The 16,920-nt window shown below is 35.4% G+C and overlaps 4 protein-coding genes across 6 annotated transcripts; 2 read left to right on the top strand and 2 right to left on the bottom strand.

Moving 5' to 3' along the window:
* Positions 1-270: 270 nt before the first annotated feature.
* On the top strand, positions 271-4,739 carry LOC141683392 (uncharacterized). Its single transcript, XM_074488100.1, has 5 exons — positions 271-727; positions 1,424-1,509; positions 2,298-2,603; positions 2,714-2,797; positions 3,810-4,739. The coding sequence occupies exons 1-5, from the start codon at positions 305-307 to the stop codon at positions 4,477-4,479; spliced, it is 1,569 nt and encodes a 522-aa protein (XP_074344201.1). The 5' UTR covers positions 271-304; the 3' UTR covers positions 4,480-4,739.
* A 611-nt stretch (positions 4,740-5,350) lies between these two features.
* LOC141686270 (chalcone isomerase-like protein 1) lies at positions 5,351-6,650 on the bottom strand. The gene is made up of 4 exons (XM_074491314.1): positions 6,314-6,650; positions 5,984-6,224; positions 5,781-5,872; positions 5,351-5,690 (listed from the first exon to the last, which is right to left on the bottom strand). The coding sequence occupies exons 1-4, from the start codon at positions 6,603-6,605 to the stop codon at positions 5,557-5,559; spliced, it is 759 nt and encodes a 252-aa protein (XP_074347415.1). The 5' UTR covers positions 6,606-6,650; the 3' UTR covers positions 5,351-5,556.
* A 1,199-nt stretch (positions 6,651-7,849) lies between these two features.
* On the bottom strand, positions 7,850-8,512 carry LOC141685094 (uncharacterized). The gene has a single exon (XM_074490219.1). The coding sequence runs from the start codon at positions 8,510-8,512 to the stop codon at positions 7,850-7,852; it is 663 nt and encodes a 220-aa protein (XP_074346320.1).
* Positions 8,513-12,805: 4,293 nt separating this feature from the next.
* LOC141682637 (ribosomal RNA-processing protein 8) lies at positions 12,806-15,394 on the top strand. 3 transcript variants are annotated; one of them, XM_074487343.1, is made up of 9 exons: positions 12,808-13,092; positions 13,243-13,304; positions 13,390-13,441; positions 13,570-13,684; positions 13,806-13,900; positions 14,493-14,599; positions 14,679-14,793; positions 14,881-14,925; positions 15,027-15,360. In XM_074487343.1, exons 1-9 carry the CDS (start codon positions 12,907-12,909, stop codon positions 15,093-15,095), a joined length of 846 nt encoding a protein of 281 aa, XP_074343444.1. In that variant the 5' UTR covers positions 12,808-12,906; the 3' UTR covers positions 15,096-15,360. The 3 variants fall into 3 exon arrangements, with proteins under 3 accessions (XP_074343443.1, XP_074343444.1, XP_074343445.1); XM_074487344.1 differs by having other exon boundaries at positions 12,952-13,092; positions 13,548-13,684; positions 15,027-15,394; XM_074487342.1 differs by having other exon boundaries at positions 12,806-13,092; positions 14,679-14,925; positions 15,027-15,394.
* Positions 15,395-16,920: the final 1,526 nt, after the last annotated feature.

The raw sequence follows: 16,920 nt of genomic DNA, 5'->3' as shown, positions 1-16,920 counted from the left end.
ATTTATTTTAAAAAATTCTTTTTTTATAAAAGTTTAAAGAATACATTTTTATTTAGAAGAAAAAAAAAATTAAAAAAATATGCAACTATATTTAATAAAAGTATTAAAGTGTGTGTCGAGTCTTATCCACCAATGTAAAGAATTAAGGGGACGAAGGGAGTAACAAATTTCTAAAAAATCGTAACAAATTACAATCCCACTCGTCATCCATTTTTCATTTTTGTATTGCCTACTAAGTCCATCACAACACACACAAGTAACGGGGATAGTATCTTTTTCTCCACGAAACAAAGTAGTCCTATATATGTATCTCTCACCTCTACTATCTTTCCCCAATAAGAAACACGCATTTTTAAAAGCAAAACAAATCACCACTACACTATTATTCTACTCTTCATCTCATCTTATCTATCCAAACACTCCTCATCTCTCAACTCGTCAACGATCTCTTTCTCGATCTCTCTCTATGGCCGATATTACCGCCGAGACGTTCTCCTCCGTCGCCGTTCTCGACGGCGAAGACTCCGTTAACTTTGGATTTGAACGACCTGAGATGAACTCCGCCAAACTCTCCGGTACCGTTCAGCCGCCGTACGATCGCCACGTGTTTCTCGGTTACAAGACTTATGATGCTTGGCCTGCTCGTATTGAAGCTTCTGAAGCCGATCCGCTCCCTAAGCTGCTCGCCGATACGTTTAAAGCGAGAAAAAACGATATCAAAGTCAAGGTTAGAGTTGATTTCATGCTTTAATGCTTTTGTATTAGTGTGATTTGTAGTGTTTATTGTGCTTTTATACTTTTTTCTGTATATTTAATGTTTTTTGACTTATTAAATATCAAAATTAGTTAGAGCTGATTATATGCTTTAATGCTTCTGTATTACTGTGATTTGTAGTTTATTTTGTGATTTTGTATTGTTTTGTGTATATAATGTTTATTGATTTGATTAAATGTCAAGGTTAGAGCTGATTACAATCATTTTTTATGCTTATACTCTCGCTATTAGTGTATATTGTGTTTTGTGTAGGTATTGTTTATTAATATTGATTCAAAGCCAAGGTTAGAGCTAATTATACGTTGTAGTACTCTCGTATGTATATTGTAGTGTATATTGTGTTTTGCGTATGTATTATTTATTGTTATTGTTTTAAAGCCGAGGTTAGAGCTAATTATACGTTTTAGTAGTATCCTATTAGTGTATTTTGTGTTTTGTAGTTTTTTGCGAATGTAATGTTTATTGATTTGATTTGGAGTCAAGGTTACAGAATTAGTTAAGCTAGTTAATTAATTGAGATTATAGATGTTATTTTCTGTTTTTAATAGTGTAGCATAAATGTAGATGAGGAAATAGTGTATTTTGTTCATTGCTTTGTGTGTGTAATGTAATGTAATGGATTTGATTTTGTTATTATGTGATTTGTAGACTCGAATAACTGTATGTGAAGGACGTGATGGAACTGAGTTGGTGGATGGTGATGTTTTGATTTTTCCAGATATGATCAAATACAGGTGTGTATTCTATTGTTTTAGTTGTATTAGTTAAATGATATATTATTTGCTAGTTTATTAATTACAGTTTGAAGTATATTTTTGGTGATTTATGTCATTGGTTTGTATTGATGGATGTGAAATATAGAATTACCTGTATTGGGAAATAAAGGTGTTACTATTGTAAGATTAATGTATTTGCAAATTTAGCATTTAGGGGCTTGTTGCTTTTAATAAATTGGCAGTTCTGCAAGGGAGTTTGAACTTTCTGAAATATAGTTTCAACTTATAGACCCGGGAATGTAAAGCACTTGGGTTTGGTTCACTTTAATGTAACTAGAAGTTACATTGTTAATTATTGGCAAGTTGGATTAGTTAACAATTAAGTAATCTGTAAGTCATTTGTAAACTCTAGCTCATGATGGAGGTTAGGTAACTAAGTTTCCATGTTTTGGCATTACTACAAAAGTGTAAGAAATTGATGTTCCTTTGTCAAACTTAATTGTAACAAAAAATAGTAACCCAAATAGGTTCCAGGAACTTTTCTAGAAACCTGTGATTACTTAGCTGGAGCCTGGAAACAAATGAAGCTTTAGTCATTGAAACTTGAAAGTCCAGTGATTTGGTTTCCCCCCTCCTAATTCCTTTTGTTCTCCTCGACATTTTTGTGATCTGCAATGTAAAAGGACCGAGTAATCGAACGGTGATAATGGATTAAATTGATCATACATCTGTAGCTTGTTCCTTGTGTGTAAATATATGACCCCCTTAAGGTCAGCTAATTTTTTTTTGCAATTTTATGATTGTAGGGGCTTGACAGAGACAGGAGTAGAGTCTTTTGTTGAGGACGTGCTTGTAAATGGTGAACCATGGACTTCTGGAGTACAGGAGGTGTTGACAGTTTCCCATGTATTTATTTGTGCTCACAACAGCAGAGACAGAAGGTGTGGTGTGTGTGGGCCGGCTTTGATTGAAAAGTTTATAGAGGAGATTAAACTGAAAGAGTTGAAGAATCAGGTTATGGTGAGTGCTTGCTCACATATTGGGGGACATAAATATGCTGGAAACTTGATAATCTTTAGTGCAGATTCAAATGGAAAAGTCTCCGGTCATTGGTAATAATTTATATGTATCTATCTTTTTGTTACTTCTAACTTGGAATATCTGAATATGAATTTTTTTGTTGGCTGTGCCTGATGGTCTTAACATCTACTTATTTTTGAAGGTATGGTTATGTTTCCCCAGATGATGTGTCTGAACTGCTAGATCGACATATAGGAAAGGGTGAGATAATTGAAAGAATTTGGAGGTTTGTTTCTTCCCGGTTCTTTAGTGTTCTTTGTTTTTTTTTGTTGTTGGATAAACCCTAGTTTCTTTATTTGGTTGTCATTCTAGATACTCTTCTTGTTTTTTGTGTTATTATGTTTGTATATTCCTGCTAATGTATTTTGAAAGCTAAGACAGATGTCTACTATCAGTCAATATGTGATCAATGCTACATTTATGTTTATCTTTTTTAGAGTTGTAAGCATGTGTTGATGACTTGTTAGCTCTGTTGTAAAAATCGGCCGATTTTTCAAAAATCGCCGATAAATCGCTCAAAAATCGGTCAAAAATATTTGTCCGATTTGACCGATTTCCGATAAATCGCCGATTAATCATCCGATTTTTTAAAAATCGTCCGATAAATCGTAAATCGGTACCTCAACCGAATAGTTCCGATTTCCGAAATCTGTAACACAGTTGTTAGTTATTTACTATTCAATTCAACTTTCTTAACAAATTTCCAATATTAAACCTTTCTTTTGTTAGTTCCATTTTTTACTTTTTCTACATACATATTGAATAATGCAATATGGGTGAAAATGGGAGAGAACTTATATTTAAATTTTGTTAATATGTGTGGAAATTTTAAGATTGGACGGATAGAAAGGGACGGCGGAAGTAATAACTTTATCAATTGAGGTGACATTTTACACAAGTGTTGAGAAAAAGTGTTGCATGTTTATGTATAAAATGATAAATACTTAAAAGCAACAAGCCAACAATAATGTATAACACCTCATTTTCCTTTTTTCCCCCCGGTTTGCATATTATAGTTCCGATCACCTAGTCTATCATCCCTCCCTTCTCTCATCATCATCATCCTTATCCCTCCATATGTGTGTGTAACTGTGGATTCTGTTTATTTTATGGGTATTAATTTTTTTTTTATCTAAATGTTATCTGGATCCTTAGAAACTACAAAGCAAAAGTAATAGCATGGTGCCTTTATTTATTTGGTTCGAGGAAAAAGTTGTGATAATTTGCTTCAACAACAGGGGCCAAATGGGTGGAATCATTGAAGAAGCTGAGAAAGTTGATGAACAGAATCTTCCAAATGGAAATGACCTGAAGTATGATATTGAGAAAGAAGCAGAAAAAGTTGATGAACAGAAGCTTCCAAATGGAATTGATTTGAAGAATGATACTGAGAAAGAAGCTGAAAAAGTTGATGAACAGAAGCTTCCAAATGGAAATGATCTGAAGAACGATATTGAGAAAGAAGCTGAAAAAGTTGATGAACAAAAGCTTCCAAATGGAAATGATATAAAGAACGATATTGAGAAAAAAGCCGAAGAAGTTGTTGAGCAGAAGCTTCCAAATGGAATTGCTGCTGAGAAGGAGCCTCAGCCTCAAGAAAGCAGCAAGGAGGTGAAATATAGTGCTGAAAGCTGTTGCCAAGGTGATAACAGGGTTTCATGTTGCAGAGAGCAGACTGATGATGATGTGCTGCCTTTGAAGGAAACAAAGTCCAGCTGTTGCCAAAGTATTAATGGGACCTCATCTGGTAGCAATGAAATTCTGGAGAAAGAGGTCAAGAAGCCAGTGGGAGGACTCCGAAGTTGGGCACGAAAGTGGGAACAGCATGAAGTTTTTGCAGCTGCTGGTGTCATTGGAGCAGTGGCAACTGTTGGCGTAATTTATAGCTTATATAGAAGGTCAAGGTAAATTGACAACTCAGTTTAATTGTGGCTGTGAACCCTCCGTTTTTGTAGAGGTATAATAATACCTGGAACTTTTTAAACCATGCATAGCGTGGCAGAATAGTAGTGAACATGTTCACCATACGTGTGAGAATGAACATTTAAATTTCTCACGTTTTAGTGCATACGTGTGAGAATGAACATTTAAATTTCTCACGTTTTAGTGCGGAATAATCATATTACTCATAGTGCTTTTATGCGCAGCAGTTGATATTTTGTGTGTTAGAGATTGGAGTATGTATACATATATCTTGATGCATTTTGTTGTCCAAGTATCTAGCAATTTAATGAAAGCAGCCTGAATGTGTGCCTGCGCGCACACATAATTGATGCTTGAGCAGCATTCTTGATTTATTGGCGGGTGAAATTATTTAGTTGGGCTACAATTGCTAAGTCCATCTTCTTTGTGAACAACCATGTATAAAATATTACTAGGTGATTGTTTTATTTAGTGGAATCAGCTATATTTATCAAGTATCATAATTAGTTGAATACAATTGTATGGAAAACTGAGTATTTTGGACAGAGGGTTGAAATTGTACCTCGTTTGGTAGCTGAAAGTTTCCGTGGTATGTTAATTGAAATTTTAGTATCGTGGCTTAGGAATTGGGATTTTGTAATATCAGTTATGTGCCATATGTTGAGCTCTAAATTTTGTTGCAGTATTGTCGTTGTGCTATGACTTTTGTCCCTCATGAATTCTGTCTTCTTTGTACCAAAATATTGTTTGATAGTTGATTGAGGATAATTTGTTAGCGTTGCCTATTTCCTTTGAAACTTATTCCCAACAATTGAATTTGGTAACCTTTCTCTAGCTTATAATTTGGAGAACTTAACAAATTTGAGAGGATATTGTATTAATAGTAGCAATTGCAAGCTAGGGAACAACAGAGAGTAGGGCTCATTTAGATTAAAAAAGAAACCAGCAACTACTCATTATTAAGCAAATCTGCAGCATCTGCAGGAAATACAAGTAAAAACTTGACTTCACCATTATTTGTGCTAAAGCTAGCGATGCATACAACTGCTATGCACTTATGATCTAGAACAGAGAAAGAAGGGACATCCCAAATTTCTCCTTGGCTTCCTTGTCCAGTGGATCTTCGCCCAAATAGAGGTAGCAATAGGCCTTGCACAGAAGCTCGCTTTCCACCTTGCTCACCCCCTTCCCCATCACTAGAATCCCATAGATTCAAACAACCATACTTAGATATTGTTTACGATATCATCTGTATTTACAGAGGCTTTACGTAGACTTAAGATTACCTGTTGTCTGGAGTGTGTATCCTGGAAGGCGAGTAATCTCAATGACAGAATCTTTTGGCAGCTTCATGTCATCTGAAGCTTCGCCCAACAACCTGTATCAAGAAATTAGCATGAAAGAGTCAAAAAAAATTATCTAGATTTTGCACAAATGAGGTTATAAGAAATTTATTGCAAGGACTAAGGTAGTATTTAGATATATTTACTTCTTAATGAGTTCGTCGTTCTTCCCACCAGTGAGTTTCTTTATAGCTGCTCCAAGGCCTTCATCGAAACTCTTCTTAACCATGCTCATGGTGAGTGAAGTGTACACTATCACCATCTTCACTGTCATGCCAAAATCACTGTCAATTACCGCTTGGTACATTTCCTTTGTTGGTTTTGTTGGGCACTTCCCAATCTTTGACTTCATAACTTCTTTCATTTTCTCATTGTCAGTATACATCCCTGCAATTCAAATAAGGTATTGTTACTATACATGTACAGAGACAGCAAAATTTAGTACAAAGAATAGTTGTATATTCATAGAATCATACCAAAACCATAGACTTTGATGCCAACTCCAAACATGCTTTTCTTCCTCAAACCAGCAGCAAATAACTGCTTTCCATCATCCAACTCAACTGGGAATGAAACACCGCTTTTTGGCTCAAGCTGAAGAGGCACCTCTTTCTTAACCATCTGTTCTTGAGCTTTCTCCTGCTTAGCTTCTTCTCCTGCTCCTTTTGCACTTCCATTCGTAATGTTGTTATTTGAGGCAACAGCGCTCTTCGGATCAATCTCGACATCCTGTGTCTTTGCAACAACATCTTCTACTGCGGTCGACATTCTTCAAAGAGAGGGGTGTATGGAGCTTTTTGTTGCTTTCTTGTGTTGCTTATTTGAGTTGGTTTGGGAGAGCAGTTGTGCATGCTTTATATAGAGGTGACTAAAGATACAAGTTGAGTGTGTGTCCTACATTGGTATTAGCAATTTTAAAATTTATTGTTGTTTCTCTGCTAGCCTATCATGATATTAATGTGTATATCTAGACCTAGTTTCTAGACAATTCTGAATGAACACATTTCTATCTGGATCTGATTTAACGCAATTACAGGTCTTACCTATTTTAAATCTTGTTTTTGAATGATAAAAACACATATGAAATTGCCAAGGGGAATAAATGAATAGAAGCTTTCACGATATTAACTACCAGATAACTGAATGATCATACAGTTCGAAGGTTTTCATTGATCATTTAAAGAAAAAGATGTAACCAAGTAGTAAGAAGTTTTGTAAAACTATTTGACCGGTCAGTCCTCAAATTATCATCTGCTTTGATTACAAATTTGCTTGGAAACCATTATTGTCTGCATGGATGAGCTAATTTCATGTGACATGTTCAATGTGCTACAAGTTAGTTTAGCTAACTCTTCATGTTAAAAATATTGTAATAACTATAATGATAAATTCCAAATGTTTGTCTTGGCTCTCGGGGCTAAAATTTCTAGAAGGTGACATAATAATCAAAGAGGGGGTCTTCGAAAAGCAAAGAGATAAGGGTTGTATAAATAATCTGATACTCCATCTTTATGTATGTACAGAGCATTCATATCTTTACTTCATTCTTATCTCTGCTCTGGAAATATATTATTTGGACCTAGAAAACCTGGTCTTAATGGGCCAGGCCGAGAATGTTACTCGGACAGCCCTTCCATTCTACTCATAATTCCGAACTAGGCCCATAAAAGTAAAAAATGGTAAAGTGATCCAATAGAGAAAGGCTGAGTAATATAGTGTTACGATTAAACGTATAAATCTTTTATTGTATTCAAGGTGTTTGATGGAATTACAACACCAGAGTTATGGTTCTGTTACAAATACAACTAAAGTGAGAAATAAAACACAGAGAGAAAGAAAAGAGATAGATGAAAGAGAGATAATAGATTAGGAAAACAGATCACAAAACCTTCCTCCCCTTCTCTTTCTCATTTGTCTACTTATAACCGTATTTCCCTACAAAACTTCTAACTAATATTATGACTTATAACACCTATCGTGACAATTGCTCCTCCTTAAACCAAAGCTTGTCCTCAAGCTTTAAATTGAGGAAATTGATTTACGATGAAACTGCAATCCTCCCATGAAGCTTCAGAACTGTCCATATCCTGCCATTTGATAAGCCACTGAATTATGTCTTGATCACCTCGTTTGTTGTATCTCCTCTGCAAAACTTTATCTGGAATGAGTTTAACAATATCATCTTGGTCATAATCTGGTAACTCTTCAGCAGAAATCGGGTTATTTCCCACAAATTTCTTGAGCAAAGACACATGAAAAACTGGATGTAATTTTGAATGAGCCGGCAACCTGAGTTTATACGCAACTGCCCCTACCTTCTCTTCTACTTGAAATGGACCAAAAAACTTGGCGAATAATTTCAAGGATATCCTGGTATCTAAAGATTTTTGTCTATAAGGCTGCAACTTAAGAAACACCCAATCTCCCTTAGTAAACACCCTCTCGCTCCTCTTTTGATCAGCATAAAATTTCATTCTATGTTGAGCCTTCAATAAACTCTCTTTCAACTGAAACAACACTCGCTCCCTTTGTACCAACAAATCTTGAGCCCCTGGTATGATCATGTCCTGTAGATTGCCCAAATTTAATGGAACAAGTTTAACACCATATAAAACCTCATGTGGAGTAATGTCAATGCTAGATTGAAATGAAGTATTGTACCAGTATTCGGCCATACTAAGCCACTGTTTCCAACTGCCCGGTTTATCCCCAGAAAAACACCTCAGAAAAGCCTCTAAACATTGATTTAAACGCTCTATTTGTCCATCACTTTAGGGATGGTAAGCTCAAGTAAAATTCAATTGAACTCCCAATTTTTCCAGTATTGCAGTTGAAAACTTGCTAGTGAAAATTTTGTCTCGGTCACATACTATTGAGTCCGGCAATCCATGTAATCTGAAAATGTGATCCAGAAATACATTTGCTACTGTCTCAGCAGAAAAATGGTGACATAAAGGAATAAAATGTCAATATTTAGACAATCTGTCAATCACCACTAGTACAATATATGCACCTTCAGACATAGGTAATCTTTCTACAAAATCCATGGATATGTGTTTCCAAGGTGCATTTGGAATCTCCAATGGTTGCAACAATCCAGGTGACAATACATGTTCGCTTTTATACCTCTGACAAATCTCACATTTTTTAATCCAATCAATAACATCTTGCTTCATTTTTTGCCAGTAAAATGCTAACTTTAGTCTCTGCAAACAAGCTGTCTGCCCTGAATGACCCCCCAAAGCAGAATTATGTAAAGCTTCAATAACTTGAGTCTTTATTTCCCCAGTACTTCCCCAATAAATTTTTTCTTATTTTTCAGAATTCCTTGAGTAAACTGATATTCAGAATTGACATTTGAATTGTCCTCCAAAAGAATCTGTGAAATTTGTTTTTGAATTTCCTCATCTTCTTCATAACTCCTCAGCACTTGTTGTATCCACATAGGCTGCAATTCTGAAATAGCATTAAGTTCAGTTGTGACTGTACCTTGTTCTCCCTCATTCTGCAACCCTCCTTCAGGCATGACTACCCTAGATAAAGCATCTGCTGCTACATTTTCACATCCTTTTTTATACTGGATCTCATAATTCATTCCCAAAAGCTTGGACAACCACTTATACTGTAAAGAGGTATGCAGAGGTTGTTCCAATAAAAACTTTAATGATTGGTGATCAGTTTTAATAATAAAATGATGACCGATCAGATAATGTCTCCACTTAGTAACAGCCAATACCAATGCTAATAACTTCTTTTCATACACAGAAAATCCTAAATTCCTTTTATTAAAAGCTTTGCTCAAATAAGATATTGGTCTGCATTGTTGCATCAACACAGCACCCATACCAGTTGCACAAGCATCCGTTTCTGCTATAAAAGGAATACTGAAATCTGGCATTGCTAATACTGGAGCTTCACATAATGCTTTTTTCAATGTTTTGAAAGCCTCCGTTGCTGTTTCACCCCAATGAAAACCATATTTCTTTAAAAGAGCAGTTAACGGCCTAGTTCGCATACCATATCCTTTTATAAATCTTCTGTAATACCCTAATAGTCCTAAAAATCCTCTCAATGCCTTAACATAATCTGGAATAGGCCAAGACATGATGCTACTGATCTTTGAGGGATCCATACTGACCCCTTTTTCAGAAATAATGTGACCTAGATACTCCACAGAATCTGCTGCAAATGTATATTTTGAATTCTTTGCATACAACTGATTTGCTTCTAATAACCTCAAGACAGCTTCTAATTGTTCTATATGTGCATCAAGGTCAGAACTGTAGACTAAGATGTCATCAAAAAAAACTAATACAAATTTCCTCAAAAAAAGTTGAAACACCTGGTTCATTAGAGCTTGAAAGGTTGCAGGCGCATTAGTCAAACCAAAGGGCATTACTACAAATTCAAAATGCCCATGATGTGTTTGAAAAGCAGTTTTATAAGTATCGGTTGGTTTGACTAGTATCTGATGATAACCAGACATTAAATCTAGTTTAGTAAATACTGTAGCTCCATGTAATTCATCTAACAACTCATCAATATTGGGTATAGGAAACTTATCCTTAATTGTCAATTTATTTAGATGTCTGTAATCTACACAGAATCTCCAAGAATCATCTTTCTTCCCGACTAAAATCACAGGAGATGCAAATGGACTATTACTGGTTTTAATAGTGCCACTTTCTAACATTTGTTGCACTTGATTTTCTATTTCAGATTTTTGAGAATGAGGATACCTGTAAGGTTTTAATTTGAAAGGAGCAGCTCCTTCTTGTAAAGGAATCTCATGGTCAATAGCTCTAGTAGGAGGTAGTCCTTCTGGTATTTCAAAGATTTTTGAGTACTTGTTGAGCAGCTCAGACATCTTCCCAGGTAACTCCTTGTTTGCTACTGAACTGCACAAATTTTCCTTCAACTTTTGTTGTGCTAACTTCTTATTTAGCACCTGTAAGTTTTTCCCTCTTACTAAATGGATTGTAGCTTCTTCTACCTCCCATTCAACAACATTTAATCTTCTTTATCAGAATCAACATTAAGTTTTAGATATAACTTCTTGAAATCAAACAGTATAGGACTATACTGTTCTAACCAATCTACCCCAATGATCATATCCCACCCAGCTATATCAATTACTCTGAAATCAAAAATGAATTCATATTGTTGAATCTTTCATTTAACCTTGGGTACATAATAATTGCTCACAACAGTTCTTCCATCAGCCAGTTTAATAGTCAGAGCTTCACAACTAACCATCTTCAATTGTGCTTTTTCAACCATCCTCCTATCAATATAACTCCTAGTACTACCAGTGTCAGTTAACAACTGAACCTTGATATCCTTAATGAATCCTTCTAAACTAATGGTCTTCCTGTTCATCTTTTCAGACAAAGCATTCAAGGATATTTCTGCAATTGTTCCCTCTTCTTCCTCTTCCCTTATTTCCTCCAACAAGTCTTTTTCTCCATCCTCCATTAACATGAATGTATATTGCTGGTTTTTACATTGGTGTCCCTGACTGAACTTATCACCGCACTTATAACACAAATGGTTGTTTCTTCTATACTGAAACTCTTCAGGAGAGATTTTCTTGAAATTATCCTTTAATCCCCCTTCTTTCTTTTCAGTTATGACACTAGTTTCTCCTTTTTTATCATTAGCAGACCATTTAGTGTTAATGCTGACTATAGACTTCTTAATTTCTTATTTTTTAATCATGATTTGTACAGTTTGCTCCTGATACTGAGCCACTTCTATAGCATCCATCAATGTATCTGGTTTCATCAACCTAACCATAGGCTTCAACTCATTTTTTAACCCTGAGATAAAACTAGAGATGAAATATTTCTCATCTAGATATGGATTTCTACACAGCAACACAGACTTCAGCTCTTAAAACTTTTCTACATATTCCACTACCGAAGTCACTTGTATTAACTTGTTAAACTCTTATTGTTCATCTAAACCTCCTTTCTTACCAAATTGTTTAGTGATAGCATCACAGAATTCAACCCAAGAAATACAATCTTTAACCAACTTAAAACTCTGAAACCATATATCTGCCTTACCATCCAAGAACATTTCTATATACTCAACTTTATGAGAATCACTAACCTGATTGACCAAGAAGAATTTGTTGCATTTTCTCAACCAAGATCTCAGATCATCTCCATAAAAACTCTGCAACTCTACTCTGGGTTGCTGATGAAACATCCCTCTTGGAACTGCATCACGATATCCAGTAAAACCATTATTTTCTAAGTCTCTTCTCTGTTGACTTCCAGGAGTTGGTAACAAAGGTGTCTTGCTTCCCCCAATTTCATTACTAACACGATCAAACCCTCTTGCCTTTAAGATGTTTGACATTTTGTTCTGGATTCTATCATCCATTACAGCATTATAGGACTCGATCTTAGCATCATATTTCGTCACCAACGAGACTAATTGATCGATTTTACCAATGATCTTAGACTCTAAAGATGCAGAACTCGTCTCAATCAGTTTATGACAAAAAGTGTTGATTTCCTGAATTCTTGATTCTAATTCTTTCCAAGATTCTTCGGCTACTCTGGAACGCGTACTCGAAGCCATTTCCAAGAATCGAGAAGCTCTGATACCACTTGTTACGATTAAACGTATAAATCTTTTATTGTATTCAAGGTGTTTGATGGAATTACAACACCAGAGTTATGGTTCTGTTACAAATACAACTAAAGTGAGAAATAAGACACAGAGAGAAAGAAAAGAGATATATGAAAGAGAGATAATAGAACAGGAAAACAGATCACAAAACTTTCCTCCCCTTCTCTTTCTCATTTGTCTACTTATAACCGTATTTCCCTCCAAAACTTTTAAGTAATATTATGACTTATAACACCTATCGTGACATATAGCTGGGCCTTTGAGATTAATCCAAATTAAATTGGGCTTTTGGCCCAATAACAATGGACGGTTATAGCAGCGCTGAAAAAACAGTTGCAAATGTAGGAAGAACCCTAAAATCACACAAACAGAATCGAGAATTTGTGTAAAGATTTTAGAAGGGTTTTTTTCTTGTGAATTGAAAGAGATGAAAGGAGGAAAAGAAGAAGCGGATAGTAGTAATAAGGATAGCAAAAAACGAAAAAGAGGAAACAAGAGCCACAAGGAGGAGACCAAGAAGAAGAAGAAGCCTTCTTCCACTAGTGTTTCTCGAACTCAGAAGAAGATTTCTAATGTTGGAAACTCCACCAAGTCTCTCTCTTTTCTTGACAAGGTTTTCCTCTCTCTCTCTCTCTCTCGCTCTCTATCTATCTCTCTCTCTCTCCCTCTCCCTCTCCCCCTCTCTCTCTCTCTCTCCCTCTCTCTCTCCCCCATATCTCTCTCTCTCTTTCCCCCAGAGTGATATAATGTGTTGTGTTTGCAGATGAAAGCAAGGCTATCAGGAGGACATTTTAGGATGATTAATGAGAAGCTTTATACTTGCTCGTAAGTATACACACCCATCTTTATTTGCTAGCTTGCATTTAAAAAAACACACGCCTTTACTGATTTTTCTTTCTTTGTTTCTCAGCGGAGAAGAGGCGCTTAGTTACTTTAAAGAAGACCCCTCTTTGTTTAACATGGTAATCTTGTTTGCATTTTCTACAATTACAGACTAAGTTGAGGGGAAAAAGTATATCTTTTTTACATTTTAGTTTGTGGAATTAAAAATTAAGTCTTTATTTTCAGTTGTGTTAATCTCCTTGGGCAGTATCATGTAGGATATCAAGAACAAATGGCCCAATGGCCGGAACAACCTGTCAGTATCATTATTCAATGGCTAAAAGATCATAGCCCCTCTTTGGTTGTTGCCGATTTTGGCTGTGGTAAGATTCTAGTTACACTTCTTGTAGCTTATTGGAGTTGTTGATGTGTGTATATATATTTGTTAGGATTTGTAGTTTTCTGTTTTACTTGTCGTGATTATCACATTGCATTATTTGACAGGGGATGCTCGCCTTTCTAGGAGTGTGAAGAATAAAGTTTTCTCTTTTGATCTTGTTGCCCACAATTCTTCGGTGGTGGCCTGTGATATGGCAAATGTATATCCTCTAATCCTATATTGATGCTTCTGTTAATACTCTGTTATTTCTTTTTTTAGATATCTATGAACTATGCCTCATTCATTAGATATGTAAAACAGCCTAGGAAACTCCAGAAATATAACTTACAGTTTTTTGCTTTCATGTTAATCAATTAGTATATATTATCATGTTATGTACTTCTAGTCAGAATCTTGTATCGACAACTTTTGTCGTGTGTAAAGTATATCTCTTTTTCTTTTAAAGCATCTTGTCGGTCACAAGGTATCATGCAAATTATTAGTTATATAATTAAATGACTTTTAGTGTGGTTTTGTGAATTAAAGTTTGCAGACCTCATCTAAGTATTCCATAGCCTGATTATGTACTAAATTTTATACTCGCTTCCATCTAGGAAATTTCTTAGCATGCATTTAGAAGTCCATGATTTCCCCCTAAAACTTAAATAACCTATCCAAATTATGTCTTAAGTAATGTTTAGATGAAATTTCTTTTTTAGACTTCTCATCTTCTCTTTTGGGTCACCATTCTGTAACCTTGAACTCTAAGACTGTCCCTCGTTGACTAATCAAGCTTCTCTTTTTAAATGCAGACTCCTCTGGAGAATTCATCAATTGATGTTGCTGTTTTCTGCCTCTCACTGATGGGGACAAACTTCCCCAGTTATCTTCGTGAAGCAGAAAGAGTTCTTAAACAAAGGTATCTAATTCATTTCAGACAAGACTTGTAAATCCAAATAATTTCCAAGCTATTCTTTTAATTAATGATAAAAGTACAGTGGCTGGCTTTTGATAGCAGAAGTAAAGAGCAGATTTGATCCTACCAATGGGGGAGCAGATCCAAATAGGTTTTCGAAAGCAATATGTGAACTAGGATTCTACTCTGTATCTAAGGTGAACGTGAAATCATCTTTTTCGATCCTAAATTTGTTTACATCTTTTTTCTTCATTCGTCTAATTAGTTTTATGTATTATGTGCAGGACTTTTCAAATAAAATGTTTATACTTTTCTATTTCAAGAAAAAGGTGAAATAGCTTTTGTAGTTGTCGTCCAGATTCTTGTAGGTCTACGACTACTATTAATTTAATACATTGTGCTAACACAGCTCCCATAATTTATTCCATAGGAGAAGTTAAAATCAAAGAACGATATTGACTGGCCTTCGCTGAAACCTTGTTTGTACAAGCGCCGATGAGTGCAGGAAATTGTTTGAAGCAGACGTCTTGCTCAGTAAGCTAATCAAAGTTAGATAGTCATCCTTCAGACTGTTGCTCAATGCAGTGTGTCATTAGTCATTGGTATGAGCTTGCTCCATGAACTCGCTACTTGTACGGAAGTGTAATTTTGTACTTGTACCTAGTTTATAGTGTAATTTTGTACCTGTACCTAGTTCATTTCTAGGATTTTAATCTAAACTTTCCTATGAAGTTGATGAAGAGGAATTCTGTTTTTTTGTATAATGAGTTACTTTATATCAAAAAAAAGTTCCTAGAAGTTTTTATGGAGAATAACAAAAATTTACCGACATGTATGCCCACAGTATCTTTTTGATGTTACCTTGAAACGATTGTGAAAAGCATTATACCAGAAACTAGCTGCCTGAAGATAATAATTGAGTATCTCAGGGATGAACTTCTTTGACACTATCCTCCACAGCACTTAGATTCAGTGTTAGTTTACATGCTAAGATACCAGAATAGTGAAGGGAGGCTTAGTGTGGTGGTTTGTTCGATATAAACCAAAGATTGAAGAAGACTACCAAGGGTGTTTTGGAGGTAGTCATTTGTGGTAACAATTAAAAGACTTCCAACTTTACAGAGAGTAGAAATTCTGTTGCATTCAATTTCCGGATTGTAAATTTTCATTAAAACTGTTTACTTGTGCAATTTTTTTTAATTAATGGTCCAGTTACAAGTTGGTCTTCAAATGAGTGACGTATAGCCATTTAAGTAACTTCAAGTTTTCAAGTAATTTTTTTTTAAGTGCAAGTAGCCAAGTACCAACTCAATGAATCACTTGTAAGGGTTACTTGCTAGTTGATCTGTAACAGAATTTCTAGCTCATTGATTCTTTGTTATTTAGAAAAAACTTTCATAAAGATTAAGTTCCTATTAACTAAATTAAATTCATTTCTCGGTAGGACGTTATGATTTTTAATCTCATTAGTGGGGTAAATCTAGTATGCAATCTAGCAGTAGTACTGTACTACTGTGTTTCAAATTTGTCATGCATAACTTTTATAGTCTAATTATTCAATCTTGCGTTGCAAATGATTTATAATTTATATACACAATTATAAAATGGTTCAAACTGGTGAGGGTAACTTTTAGTATGAAAGCATCCCTACATTCTGTTTCATATGCGGAATAGTAGGCCACGGTGATAAATTCTGTAAAAAAATCTTCGACACGCCACCTGAGATGATCGAAAGACCATACGACAGTGGTACGAGGGCTGAACCTCGGCGTAAAAATCACATGATGGGTTTCAAGTGGCTAAGGCAGGGAGGAGCTCCGGCGTCAAACACGATGGAGAAAGAAGATGAAAGTGGTGGAAAAATGATTACCAAAATTGGTGCGACAGATAAGAATGATCCCTATAATTCAGGTACATCTGTGGAATCAGTTAGAGTGAATCGAGGAGATAATATTTTAAGTAATGAAACAGATTGGACGCTGAAGGTGGAAGATAGCTCCAGTTTAAATAACAGTACGGAAGGAGGGAAAGTTCTGGGTCAAGATAATGATGGACTTCTATTTATTGATCTGAAGTATAGGAGAATGGATGAGCCCAATTTAACTGGGCCAACGATTACTGAAGATGATATATCGTTGGATACAACAACTAATGAGCAAATGAACCAAAAAAACTTGAGTGGGGCGGGTCCTGGACACCAGGCCCGCCTAGCATTATGACTACATTAAGTTGGAACTGTCGGGGTGTTGGGATGCCTCATAATGTTCAGTTCCTAACGTACGTTATACGTCCAGAAAGGCTCATGCTTATTTTTTTATGTGAAA

This window comes from Apium graveolens, chromosome 9 (genome assembly GCF_009905375.1).
Source record: "Apium graveolens cultivar Ventura chromosome 9, ASM990537v1, whole genome shotgun sequence".
In the NCBI taxonomy this organism is placed as follows: Eukaryota; Viridiplantae; Streptophyta; class Magnoliopsida; order Apiales; family Apiaceae; genus Apium; species Apium graveolens.
This window is presented reverse-complemented; position numbering and strand designations above follow the sequence as displayed.